General features: G+C 44.1%; 1 protein-coding gene across 15 annotated transcripts in view; it reads right to left on the reverse strand.

The window, feature by feature from the left end:
• Ikzf1 (IKAROS family zinc finger 1) overlaps nt 1–13,530 on the reverse strand; it is a 74,109-nt gene that overhangs the window by 9,401 nt on the left and 51,178 nt on the right. For 2 of the 15 annotated variants that reach the window (XM_035453349.1, XM_035453345.1), the window contains 3 exons: nt 10,664–10,831; nt 6,287–6,412; nt 2,667–2,771 (listed from right to left, as the gene is read on the reverse strand). The exons of 2 other annotated variants lie outside the window; for them this stretch is intronic. In XM_035453349.1, coding sequence (XP_035309240.1) covers nt 2,667–2,771; nt 6,287–6,412; nt 10,664–10,831 — 399 coding nt within the window. Of the gene's footprint in view, nt 1–2,636; nt 2,772–6,286; nt 6,413–10,663; nt 10,832–13,530 lie in introns of all 15 variants that reach the window. 11 more of the 15 variants (XM_035453348.1, XM_035453344.1, XM_035453350.1 and 8 more) reach the window with 9 other exon arrangements.

Consider the following 13,530-nt stretch of genomic DNA (forward strand, 5'->3'; position numbering starts at 1 on the left):
TTCCAAAGGCATTTACTTCACATCTCTGTATTGTAATCCACCTATGAGTAACCCTATCCGCTGAAATATATATGGCAGGGAGATATTTGCAATGATGTTCATCTAATTTAGTACTGGTAAGGTCTGGATGTTGGGTTTGAATAACTGAAAACCATCAAATATTTCTGTCAAAATTCTTATTAGCTATCTATCATTTTAGTAACAATAATATATCATCCTAATGATGATATTAGGCCCTTTGAGGGCACCTCTTTCTGTTTTAGAGATGGAGAACTGTGAGACAGTAGGAAGCCATCGCATAGCAGGGAGAGGAAGGCTGGCATGTGAGGGCAGGAAGAGGCACTGGTTAGGACATGAACTGCCAATCACCTCTGGGGAACACCAACAGGCACAGCTGCTAGGAGCTCTTCCTTGCACACTCCACTTCTGCTATCCTGGTCCTTCTGTTCCCACAATGCCACTTCCTCCTGTGTTTAACCTCTCCCCTGGAGAGGGCTTTCTCATCTCAGCTTTGCCTCACCAATTTTGTTGCTCCCTCTCACCCTGTAGCGTGTGAATCAAGACAATGCTCATTCACACAGGACAGCCATGGTAAAATTTCAGATGCTCCATTTGGTAAGGTCTCCCACAGCCTTAGGACACTGCAGATGGCCTTTACTAAAGCATGGGGCATTCTTCAGGTTCCTAATCAAAAAGAGGAAGTCACACCCTGCCTCCTGAGGTCAGAAGCTCTTCACAACCCTTGACCACACTTGCTGCTTCATCTCTGCCAGTCTCCCTGGGCAGTCCATCAAACTCTCCATGATTCGGGTTCTCAGTGCACTCTGCAGGGGGAAATAGGGACCTCACACCCGATACTGTCTAAAGTTTCAGTCATCCAGCAGATGTCTCCTTCCCAAGATTCCCTCCTTCTGTGATCGGGAAATTAAGTCTCCTTCCTCCTTTCAGTTCTGAAGCTCACATTTGCACACACAAAGCCCAGAAATAGGATTTCCAAAAAGTGGTTTCTGTTTTGTCTTCTAATGGTCTCTCTTCCCCTTCTTCCTCCCACGAGAAACCTCTATTTAATCAATAGATAAAACTGGAGTCCTAGTTGTATCGGTAACAGGAAGGCTGTTGCCCAAGAGCCTGACTATGTCTTTCTGGCTCGATGTAGGTGCCCTGGTGTGAATTCTCTCTCTCTCCTCTCTCTCTCTCTCTCTCTCTCTCTCTCTCTCTCTCTCTCTCTCTCTCTCTGTATGTGTGTGTGTGTGCCCACTTTTTAAGTTCCATCTTCTCTCTAGCATAGTTTCCATGGGATATCCTTATCAGGGTGTCATTCTTCAAAATAATTACATTAAATCCTGAACTCTCATTTTCCAGACTTGGTTTCATCTTTTCTGCAAATGGCACACTAAGCAAGGAAACCCACGATTTCCTTCACCAACCCCACCCTGACTTCCATTCCTTCTTCATCTAAGCTCCTCCTTTACTGCCCCTTTCCAGTTAATCTGAGCCCATGCTGTATCTACAATCAAAGTTGCTGCTCCTTCTGAGAACATACCCCTGCTTCTGTTATTCTGAATGAGACTACATTGCTCACGTTGACATGTAAAGGCCATCAATGTTACAGTCAGAGCTTCTTGGAACAACTTCTCCCGCTGCTTCCCAGTAGGCACTTGAGCAAAGTTAGGAACATACCTGCCCCTCCATCATATCCCACTGGTCCTATTCCAAACCCGCCAACAGCATAGTAATTTCTCCTCATCTGCCTAGACCCCATGACTCCTTCAATGACTGTGTGGTAAGCTGCTGAAGTCCTACCCCTTTCTTAAAGTCCATCTCAGCTTCATGAATACTTCTTTTCCTTTCCTGGACATAGATTTCCTTTCTTGACCATGATAATAGTTGACCTTCACACTGAGGGCTTCTAAAAGTTTTTATGTCTGTAGGGGCATTTTATGCTCACAATTGTCCTATGAGAATGAAGAATGGAACCCAGGCTTGGGAAGGGTTGATTTATCTCCCCAAGGTCATAGAGTTAATAAGTGTCTTTGTTCTGACCTCAGGCCTGTCTCCGAGGCTAGTGATTTCCATTAAGGAACCTGCCTCAACTTCTTTCCTGTCCTTACAGTGTCTGCCCTAGCTGGCAGGCATGAAACACTTGTCTATGATTGACAGTAGGCAGCAGTGGCTCAAGAAGCAAGGGGGCTCACTCTGTATTATTCCTCATAGTATCAAGGACGGGTTAATGGTCAAAATAGTAATTCTAGCTGCAATACACCATCACTGAAACTTCTGAGGGGCCATTCTCTGTTTGGTTCCTATTAGCCCTCGCTGTCCTCTGATGGGAGCATTACACAGGCTTCCTGGAAAAATGTGCATTGAAGCTCTGAGAGGATTGTCCTAATTGTCATCAGAGAGGTCACAGAAACATCATACCAAGATGCTACGAAATCCTATCTAATTCCTGCTGAAAGGTTTGTCAATTTGAAAAAAAATATTGAAAAAACTTCAATATTTAAGAAATATTAATCTTATCACTTTCTTTTCAAAAAGTGAGATTTTTCTTTTCCTTTACTTTGAAATAACTTTCATTTGAGTCTAGAACACCCCCATAGTTGTATGTTAAGAGACAGCAAACATTTAACTCTTACCAAGAAATTTCTGAGGCATAGAGCTCTTACGTTTGGCGACGTTGCTTGCCAGTCTGTCCAGAACAAGGGACCTCTCTGCTCCTATCTTGCACAGGTCTTCTGCCATCTCACTGTGGTTAGTTTCTTCCTTAATGACTAAAGTCAAAGACAGAGAAGCTAGTTTAGACATGCTTGCCCTTCAAGATGCTGCTGCATCCAGTGTCAACCTCAAAGTGCCAACAAGAGCCTATTTCTCATCTTCCAGCCCCCTGGCAGAATCAGCCTGCTAATGCCCCTTCCTCCACCTGCTCAACCTCACAACAAGCTTGAGTGTCTACCATCCAAGGCTGGACCATAGAGAATTAACTGTGTCACTTTGGAGGGTCCTGTCTCAAGGTTACCTTAACCAACTCTAACAACAACCATGAGAACCAAACATCATCAGGTCCAGAAATGATCAAAGGGTATGAAGTCACCACTTTATAGGGTACAGTCCGCAACCACACAGCAAGTTCCTAATCGTCACAGCAGCACAGGGTAGGAAGCCTAGCAGTCAAGAAGGGAAATGCAGACATATGAGCTAGACCAGTCCATCTCCTTTTCTTTTCCTTCCTTTTCCTTTTTAAAGATTTATTTATTATGTATAGTGTTCTGCCTACATGTATGCCTGCACTCCAAAAGAGGGTACCAGATCTCCTTATAGATGGTTGTGAGCCACCATGTGGTTGCTGGGAATTGAACTCTGCACTGATCAGTCAGTGTTCTTAACTTTGGGCCATCTCTCCAGCCCCCATCTTCTTTTCTTTACCAGCTCTCCCTATCCATAAGATCCAAGCCTGTCTCCTGCATAATCTCATCTAGCTGACTTCTAGTTTGTATGGCAGGGATTTCTGAAATACAATTCCTTCATTCCCCTGAAACACACCCTACTGTTTACGGACCTGAAAATGTACGGTGATCAGATTCCACTTTTTTTTTTTTTTTTTGATTCTTTTGAGACAGGGTTTTTCTCTGTGTAGCTTTGTAGACCAGACTGGCCTCAAACTTAACAGAGATCTGCCTGCCTCTGCCTCCCGAGTGCTGGGACAAAAGGCGTGTGCCACCAGTGCCTGGCTTAGCTTCTACTTTTTAATCAGCTCTTCCAACACGGTTTCTGTCTTGTGTGTTTTCCTTCTCAGACAGATCATGTTGATTTACCATAGGTTTATCCAGTTCTGTGCTGGCTTATCTCCATGTTCCTTGAGCGATGGCACATCTTCATATAACTCTAGTCTTGCCAATATTCTCATTTATTTTTTCAGAGAGATTTTTGTAATCAATGACTATCAAATGTCAAAAGTACCCATAAAAATTTTGTGTGAAAACTATGCCTAGATTTGGGAGGATGTTCATAGATGGACCAACCTTGTTTTCCCTCTTTCATCTTCTACATTTCTTCCTGGCCCAGGATGACATGGTAGCTTTCTGCCCCTTACTCTGTACTCTGCACGCCAACAGGACCCCTATGTATTTTATATTTTCAGTGCTGTTGTGAATGCCACTTTAAACTCTGCGTTTGTAGTTGAACACTACTGCTTCATGTTCTTTTAACAGTGGATTATGTGTGTCTTGTTAAATAGCTCAACATTCAGCCCACACTCGATTATCTGGAGGAAATAAAGTCATCAAACCTAATTCTGGAAGTCATTCCTACATGTACTCTATCAGGCTAATATGCTCATTTACATGCCTTTCCTTCTCTGTGAACTAGGCTCAGTCAGTCACTAGCCCAGGTCTCCATCTCTCAGGTGAGACCATATCACACCTCTGAGCCCAACCCTTTTTCTCTGTCTTTTGTGCATGTGGGGCCCAGGAGAAAGTTTTTTTTTTTTTCCCATGAAGATATTATCAACGTGTAACAAGTGACCCCAGCCATTTTACAAAAGAAGCTTGGTTCAGAAAAACAAATGTTTTCTTACATCTCTTGAGCCAGGCAGTTTTTGCTTAATGGACTCAACGTCAATAGGTCTGGGGAGTTAATGTGGTGACCCAAGGGACATGGAGGGTCAGGAGAGGGAAATGAACAAGAATGTACAGGCTTATTGGCAGGACTTACACTAAAGTTCATTTCTAGAGCCCAGCAATGCCAAGTTTCTTAACCCAGCACTCACTGTGTATCCACAAGGTAGGTGTTGGAGGGGTGAAATAAACATGGCCTTGGCAGCTCTAATTTGGAATGGGAGTGGCCCTCAAAGGTCCAAATATTGGAGTCCTGGGGGTCTAGGGTGATCCAAGAAAGAGGTGCTGGAACCCTTGAGGGTGGAGTCTTTGGGGGCAGTCCTTATGTCACTGGGGTACGTTCTCAAACAGGAGCATGGGTGCCTAGCCTCTTCTTTCTCTCTTTCTCCCTGGCTTGTGATGATTACCCCTGCTTCCAGCAGGGGATTTCAGTGTACCCACGCTTGCTTCCAGCATAGCATGCCCAAAGCAATGTATCCTACCAACCAGAGGCTGAAATCTTCAAAATTCCAGGGAGAACTGTCTTCTTTTTAGTACAGTGATGGGAAGCTGACTGGCACTGGTTCGGGCGTCTATGATGGTCTTATGTATCTTAATGTGAGTGAGGCAGAGGCAGGAAGAACCCAGTGTAATTAAATGCCGGTGCCCACCTATGTGGCTGTGCTGTCTGACTGCTGCTTCCTGCTAGAGTAATTTCTCATTTCTTGAGAAAGAACTGGAGCATGAAGCCATCACTGCAGTGTTTTGAACCACCTGGCCAGCAGCCAGGATACACCAGAAGTTCAGGGTGAAACTGATTCTCACAACAAGGTAGAGTTTAGTATACATCCCAGCACTTCTCCCACAGCCTCAGTACTGATGACTTCTGGGTCTTCCAACAAGTTAGGCCCTTATCTTCCCAGGTGTGGAAACTCAAAGCCCAGTCTAAGCCCCACCCAACACTTCTCCTTTGATGACCTTAATGAAATTTTTAAAAAGACTCACGTCTTTAAAAAAGTGTTCATTATTTTATTTATATGAGCACTCTATCTGCATGTATGCCTTTGTGACAGAAGAGGGCATCAGATCCTACTATAGATGGTTTTGACCCACCACGTGGTTGTCAGGAATTGAACTCAGGACCTCTGGAGGAGCAGCCAGTGCTATTAACCAATGAGCTATCTCTTCAGCTCAAGACTCACATCTTATTTGGACTTTTAAACACAATGAATCAATCACTACACTTCTCTAGCTTGTTTTTATTTTCGTGTGTGTGTGTGTGTGTGTGTGTGTGTGTGTGTGTGTGTGTGTGTATGTATGTGGTGCTGGAGATCAAATCCAGGGCTTCCTGCATACAAGGCAAGGTCTTTATTGCTTATCTAATGCTGCAGCCAATTCCTTTTGGTTTAAAAATCACCCTCCCCCCCAAAAAAACCCAAAACCAAAAACACCCCACAACACAGAATCTTACTAGGGTCACTACTGGTAAGGGAGGTCTTAAGACAGGCTATGTCTGGTCAGATGAGAACTTGGAAAGTAGAGGAACACATGGGCTGTCCCTAGTGTAGCTGCAGTACTACTGGACAAAAAGTTCCTCTTGGACAGCATGGCCAGAAACATGCCACAGAGCTCCCTCCTGACCCTGGTGCCGGGAGGGGGAGGGGCCCAGCTCAGCAGGGAGCCTCAGTGCTTACCTGGGTACATCGTGCCCGGAAGGCCCATGCTTTCCAAGTAGTTGTGGCATCGCTCTTTATGTTCCTCTAAAGAGCTTCGCTGTTTATAGCTTCGGCCACAATATCCACATTTGTGAGGCTTACCAACTGCAGAAAACACAATTGAGTTTAAGACTCCAATTAAATATTGGCCTTCTGGGTAAAGGGAATGCATGCAATACAATTATAACAAAAAAAGGTAAAAAACAAAAATGTACTCTCTGGGAGCTATGACTATTATGGACTGGGTCAAAATGAATGAATTTCAAAAATGTTAATGCCCATTGATTGCACCAAGAATTCATGATCCTTGTTTTATCTTAACCTATCACACTGTCTACAAAACTCCTTTCTAAATCACTGGAGTGTGTCCTTTAATGGGAAAAAGTAAACCATCACAGTGCCACAGAGTGGACACAAACACGAGGACACTAGACATCACCGTCAGGTGGGCCTCCTACCAGGTCTGACCCCTCATTGGGACAACATCTAATGGAATAAAGTGATCAAAAAGTTGAGGAAGTCACTCAACATCTCTAAGAAACCATGACAGTAAAAGGCTTTAATGAAATGAATATTTATAAATTGTATCTTTGTATATAATACAAACGTATTTTACATTTGCAGTACATACCATCTTGCTTAAGAATATACAACATGAAAATACAAAATGAAAAGTGATATGGATAACCAAACTGTATTTTCATATACATGGAGAATATACAATGTATTTTGCATTGGAGAGCCTATGGAAAGCCTCTGTTTTATCCCCAGAGAACACTAGGATGATGAAACTTCCAGATCAGCTCGTGTCCATTAGAACTCACTAAAATGTTCTAAGTGTTCTTTGCATATCTGTTCATCGTGGCACTCACTGTGTTTTCAATATGGCAGCCACCAGCTTCATGGAACCATTGGACATTTCAAGTTTGGCTAGTGCCACAGAGGACTAACATTTTGATTTTGTTTAATTTTAACTCACAAAACTTAAGCGCCACATATGGCTAGTGACTTCTATGTGGAACAACATTGTTCTATATTAGTTTAGCTTTTCCTGGGTTTTTTGAGTGGTATTTTAGGAGAAGACTAGCAAAGGGCCCACATTGGGCCATTTTTAAAGTCTTCAGTAAAAACAGTATTTAGAGAAAATATTCTCCAATTACTTTATGAGGAGTATGGATTTTTCACCCCGATGCCAACACTGCATTTCTCATGCTGCTGGATTTAATATATTTCAAAGTATGACACAAAGCCATGCGAATAGAAATGCTTGGTAACTGGTTTACAGTGGATGTTACTTAGCTCTCTTTCCTAGATGACCAGATGCTATGAAGACGTTCTCATGGAAACCAAAGCTTCATCTACAGACTAGATTTTTATTTTAAGTATACAGGTGTTTTGCCTGCATGTATGTCTATGCATCACTTGCATGGCTGGTGCCCGCCTTCAAAGGCCATAAAAGGGAGTTAGGTCCCCTAGAACTGGAGTTACAGATGATTATGGATTGCCAAATTGGTGTTGGGAATCAAACATGGCTCCTCAGGAAGAGCAGCCAGTGCTCTTAACTGCTGAGCCATCTCTTCAGCCCTAACAGAATTTGTGTCTAGAGATAGTGATATACCCCAAACTAGGAAATAATGATGAATTATGGAATGAATTTTGCCTAAAATTACATATTTATATTCTATTGCCATAGAAATTAATACAATATAAACACCTACACCATGTACTTTTCTGAAAACTTTATAATGTTAACGATTTAGTGAATCAAAATTGCCCCCTGTGTAAATGGTATGGTGTCTGGGTTTTCCTCAGGGTATGGTTGATTTCAATGCTAGAACACAAGAACCAAACTATCTCTAACAAAGCTTGGAGTTTCCAAAGAAGTACTAACCCCAATATCAGCATAAATTCCTTTACTATACTGAAGTCTAGAACCTCAGACCACCACCAGATGCTAGGGAAAGTTATATGGTTGATCCCCAACTTTTAATGGAATATGGGCCTGGCTATTCACACAGGAGTAAAATGTGCTACTCTTTGCTAGCCTTTGCAGACAAAGGCTGAAGTTTTTCATTCCAGTAAAATCACTTTGAAGAAGAAAACACAATGTTTCTTTTCTCCCAGAGCTGTGTGCCTTAAGGGCATTTTTTTCAGACAATAGAGTCATTAACATCCCTGGTCTATGATGGATGTCTTTATTAGCTCATTGGTGATCTTGTGACAGAAATAACCTGTCAGGAGTCCACCACCTGTTTTTATGTAACTACTCAAGTCATTAGCCGCACTGAGAGGAGGATTCCATCAGTACCTCAAATACAGTGAGCAAGCATATAGGCAAAACACAAATCCTGCACCAATTTCACAAGATTTCATCTTGCCATCTTACAGCTAAGGGATGGATATGCAGGGAAGATTTATATTGTAAACGAGGAATTAAAGGGTGATAATGCTGTGGCTGGTGTTAGCCTAAAAGTAGGTCTTTGAATTTTCTACTGACTTGGGAAGCTGTGCTTGCTGCCAACCCTAGTGCATGGTGCCTGTCAATTGTGTTTAGGTGACTTCGTATAAATGATAGATGTGCAGCTGCTTTCTCTTTGTCACCTGCTAGCATGCAGGAACTGTACGATTCTTACACCTGGCACCTACACAGGTCTGAATGTCACTCCCTCCCTGGCACCACCCTCACTCAGTGACATGCACATACTCATCACGAATACACGTAGACAGTGTTACCCCCATCTCAGAGTGCCTACAGTTCTTCTCATTCCTTGGAGAAAACCTGTCCCAGATCTCAGCTAGTGTCCCACCTAGGACAGGGAAGTGTTCGACCCTTGCATTACCCTCTGAGAGAGCAGCTCCTCAATGGAGGCCAGCACCTTTCTCAGCAGTGCCAAGAAACTCACCACAATCACAGCTTTCTGCTATAAGCTTTTGTGAGTCTCCTGCATGTCCAGTGTCATCAGGGGGAGAGCAGACTAGAGGGGAGGTGATGCTTGGCCTTATCTCCTTTCCTTCCCAGAAGCTGTCTTGTGAATGCCCATCTGAAGGGGACCACTCACTAGAAAAGCCAGCTCTGGCCAACATCTGCTAAAATGTGCCCCATAGTAATACCCTACTCTCACTTGTTTAGAGCTCCCCGAAAGCAAACTCAGTTTGGACCGAACACATTGTCTAGCCCTTCTGCTGTGGGAATCTCTCCCTCCTGATCCTCCCACGGGACACACTGTCTTTTCTTTCTTCTCCTAAGGCACCCTCAGAGCTCTACCATGCCACACACACACACAGAGGATGCCGTGGAGGGGCTTAGGCAATGCAGGCAAAGAATTGGACCATGAAAGCATCTTTCCTGTCTGGGAAGAGGTTAGCAGTGGGAAGGAGGTATAGGAGGCCCTCCATTCTGCACAGCCACTGTCTCAAGGGTGCAGCTGCTGCTCAGAGAAGCCACTGAGCAATGACAGAGTGATGGCTTGCTAAGACAGGGCACTCTTTGAGGGCAGGGACAAGGCCCATCAGTCTCGTGCTCCTAAAGCCAGTGTAGCACATGATACCACATGACAGGGCAGAATGGGGGCAACCTGTGTGCCTTACATCATGTCAACCATATTTCAAGCAAACATAACACAGTTTTTGGACAAAAATCCCTTTCTCTCAGACCTAGAGGCCTGTGGGGCTGCTGGGTAAGAAGCTATTCAGGAGGCAGAAGATGATATCTAATTAAAGATGAGTCTGTGTGTCAGGTTGAGAACATTTGGACAACTGTCCAGCATTCATGTAGATTGTGTGCTGAGATTTCAGGGTATCTGGGACATTTTGACAGGGAAATTTTGCTGTCTGTAATTTTTGGACAGCTCCAGACTGGCCAGTCCCATCAAAGCCTCCACTGGTTTCTGGCATGGGAGCCACTCTCTGGCTGGGGCAGTGTGCCCTGGGCTGGTGTACTCTGACCAAACCTGTGTCCTCTCTGCAAGGAAAATTATGTCTATTACTACTATTCAACATATTCTACACAAGCCAGCAATACGTATGGCATAGCAATGAGCCTAAAGAGATGTGTTTGGAAAGTTAAGGGCAAGAGCAGTGCACTTTAGAAAAATTCCACTTACTAGATATGGTGGGAGGGAGAAGGCTTTTCTGAAATGCACCAAGGAGGTGGGTCTTCCTTTTGTGCTCATCCCCCACCCATTTCCCCTTGTTCAGTAGGGAAAGCAGGTCACCATGTAGGAGGCCAACACCCCAAGAGGGCTGAGGACTGGGTAGAATGGAAGGGCAGTGGCTGCGAACATGGAGCACATGATCTAGGGCCCCTTTACTGAGATGGTCATGGCCTGGCATCCCTGCCATGCCCAGGAAACCTACCAGAGTGCGTCCTCAGGTGGCCGGTGAGGGCATCCCTGCGGCGGCAGGCATAGTTGCAGAGGTGGCACTTGAAGGGCTTCTCGCCCGAGTGCAGCTTGATGTGGCGCAGCAGGTTGCCTTTCTGGGTAAAGGAGGCCCCGCATTGGTTGCACTGGAAAGGCCGTTCACCTGGGTGGGCGAGAAGGGAAGAGGGTGGCTTGGTGAGAAAAGAGCGAGGGCTGCTCAGGAGGACCGCCGGGCCGCAAGAAAGTTGTTTCCCATGGGCTTGGTGACTTCCACCGGCTGCAGGTTTGATAGAACACGAGGCTTTTAGACTAGACCTGCCAGCTGCTTAACGCTTCACTGGCTGGGTCAATTTGATCTGAAAATCTAATTTTTTTTCCCTAAATCAGAATGGCACATCACAATGCAAATTCAAACTCATTTAAATAAAGTGACTGCAACATTTTGTGATGAAGAGTCACTCTTCCTGATCAGCAGTTTTGGAATAAACCAATATCCAATTTTGCGTGTTGTGGCATTTGGTGGGGTTTTTAATGTGGCTTTTTTCAAAGGGTCTTTAAAATATGCCACTGAAGCAGCAAAATAAAAAGGAAACTCATTAAAAATGCATTTCAGGATCACAAGTTCATTTCAGCGTTACATTCTTATATTTAAATGAAAGGCACTTCATTATAACAGTTATAATAACTTCTTTTCATTTACATTTTCCCTGTATTTTCCCTTTCAATTTCTTCTCCATTACCTGTCTGTCCCTAAGCAGGCAAATCAGGAGAGAGACAGCCAGAGAAAGTGTGAGGGTGAGAGGGAGAGATTGGAAAAAGATTGAATAAAACGAGAAGTTAAGAAACAGGGCAGCTATGGCCTGCCCTGCAGAGGGACTCCCCAGGCTCCGGCATAGTGAGTTTGCCTTGAGACCTCTTGCTTATCCTTTTTTCCAATTCAGAAATCATTCATGTTCATTTTTATGTCCACACTGGACAAGTTGTACTTCAGGTACAGATTTCACTGTCATTGGAGGAATCTTCCAAGGAGGCTCCTTGGTTTGTGACTGAGATAGCCTAGAGATCCTGCAGTGCCAAGAGCTGCAGCTTACATCCTGGGTTTAGAGAAGGTGCAGGAATTACTACTTGTGAATAGAGACTGTGTGACTGTCCTACTGGGCAGTCACAGGTCTTAGCACTAACCCAGCCTGTAACTCTCAGGATGATGTGTTGTCGTGATCCTCATACAAGCTTATTTAAAAGACCACAATGTATAAAAATATATGTCCCAAGACACATTTCCCTTAAGAATAAACTTGTTAAAAATACCTAATTAACATTTGCCCAACTGGGTAATGGTGGAGAAGAGATTGCTTATCAAGGTGACTGAGGAAGAACTTAGGTGGTTCTGTTAAAATCCAGGCCAGGTTAGACGCTAAAGCCTGTACTGGCGCTTGAATCTCCTAATTACCACTTAAGTCTTTTTCAGTGAGCAGTGTAGACACAAAAGTTAAAACTAATTCACAATAACATTTAATGAACTGTAGGCCAGTTGGAGGGGTCTTGATACTGATCAGTATATAGTCAGCCTTTCCCAAGATTCCTGTCTGGATCACTCAGCCAATCGTAAAGATGCCATTTAAAGTCAAGGAGATTGGAGAGTGATAACTGGAGTAGCTCATTAACCATCACCAAGTCTTCGAGTCCCAAGTGCATACTTAGCCGACACTCTGTCCACAAAGTGTTCAACTCTAATTGGATGAATGGAAAAAAGAAAAGTGGCCAATGTATGGAGAAGACCCGGGGGGGGGGGGACTGGAACATGCCTAATACCAGAGTTGTTACTCAGAGGGCAAGCCCTCAGTCTATAAGGGAAAGCCCGTGTAACAAAAATGTTCAGGAGATAAATTGTCCTTCTATAGGAAGGGAAGGTTGGGCATTCTGAGGGGACTGAGACCTGCCTTCTCACTTGAGTCAATGCACCTTCATGGGGATTGCTTGCCTGGTATCTTAATCCTGCCACAAAGCAAGCTAAGGCAGGCTTACTCAAATCTGTTGCTATCTAATTGCTTGTGTGGGCATGAATGTACAGCCCATGGTGGGGAGCCTTATAAGACCACATTCCCCAAATGGGTCACACAGTGTTCCACTCAATGGAGGGGTTACACATAAAGGGACATGTCCAAAGAGCTGTATCGTAAGACACAGGCCATGTCTCTCTCTGCTGCTAGTGGCCACAGCCTGTTTCCTGAAGGACAACAGCTTGATACTGTATCTAACTTCAAGTTTCTCTAAGCTTGTATATGCTTACATTTAACTGGCACGAGGAATTAGATATTGAAAATTCTAAATTTAAGTTTCATCCCAGGCACTTCATACTTTTCATGAAGAGGTGTTCTGCACAATGTTTGAGACCTTTTGGATAATGTACTTGGGTAATAATGTCTTCTTCTTCTTTTTTTTTTTAACTTATAGAATGTCTGAGGGCATGTCTGCAGAAGGCAGATTTACAAAAGTGTGGCACGCAAGAATACATGTGCAGCTACCATGCCGTGGCAGTGCCTGTTAGGCTGGAGACCATAGTAAGCCAGAGTTTTTGTTCTTTTCGGGCCACTTTTTGGTCTATACTATTCAGAATAATAAAGTCATGGGTGGTGGCCACTTCCTGCAGCTTTTCCTACCACCCCAGGAAGAGTCTCACACTCACCCTGAGATGCTGGTGGGGACATCAAGGTTGTGACACTTGAACCAACTATGAAGTCAACTGAACACCCAAGGGGAAGTGACAAACTGGTGCCCACAAACCATTTAGGAAATGGTGGCAGTGGAACTTCACTTTGTGAGAGGAGCAGAAACTGGGCTCCACCCCTGAGATATCTGTCT

This window comes from Cricetulus griseus, assembly GCF_003668045.3.
Source record: "Cricetulus griseus strain 17A/GY chromosome 1 unlocalized genomic scaffold, alternate assembly CriGri-PICRH-1.0 chr1_1, whole genome shotgun sequence".
In the NCBI taxonomy this organism is placed as follows: Eukaryota; Metazoa; Chordata; class Mammalia; order Rodentia; family Cricetidae; genus Cricetulus; species Cricetulus griseus.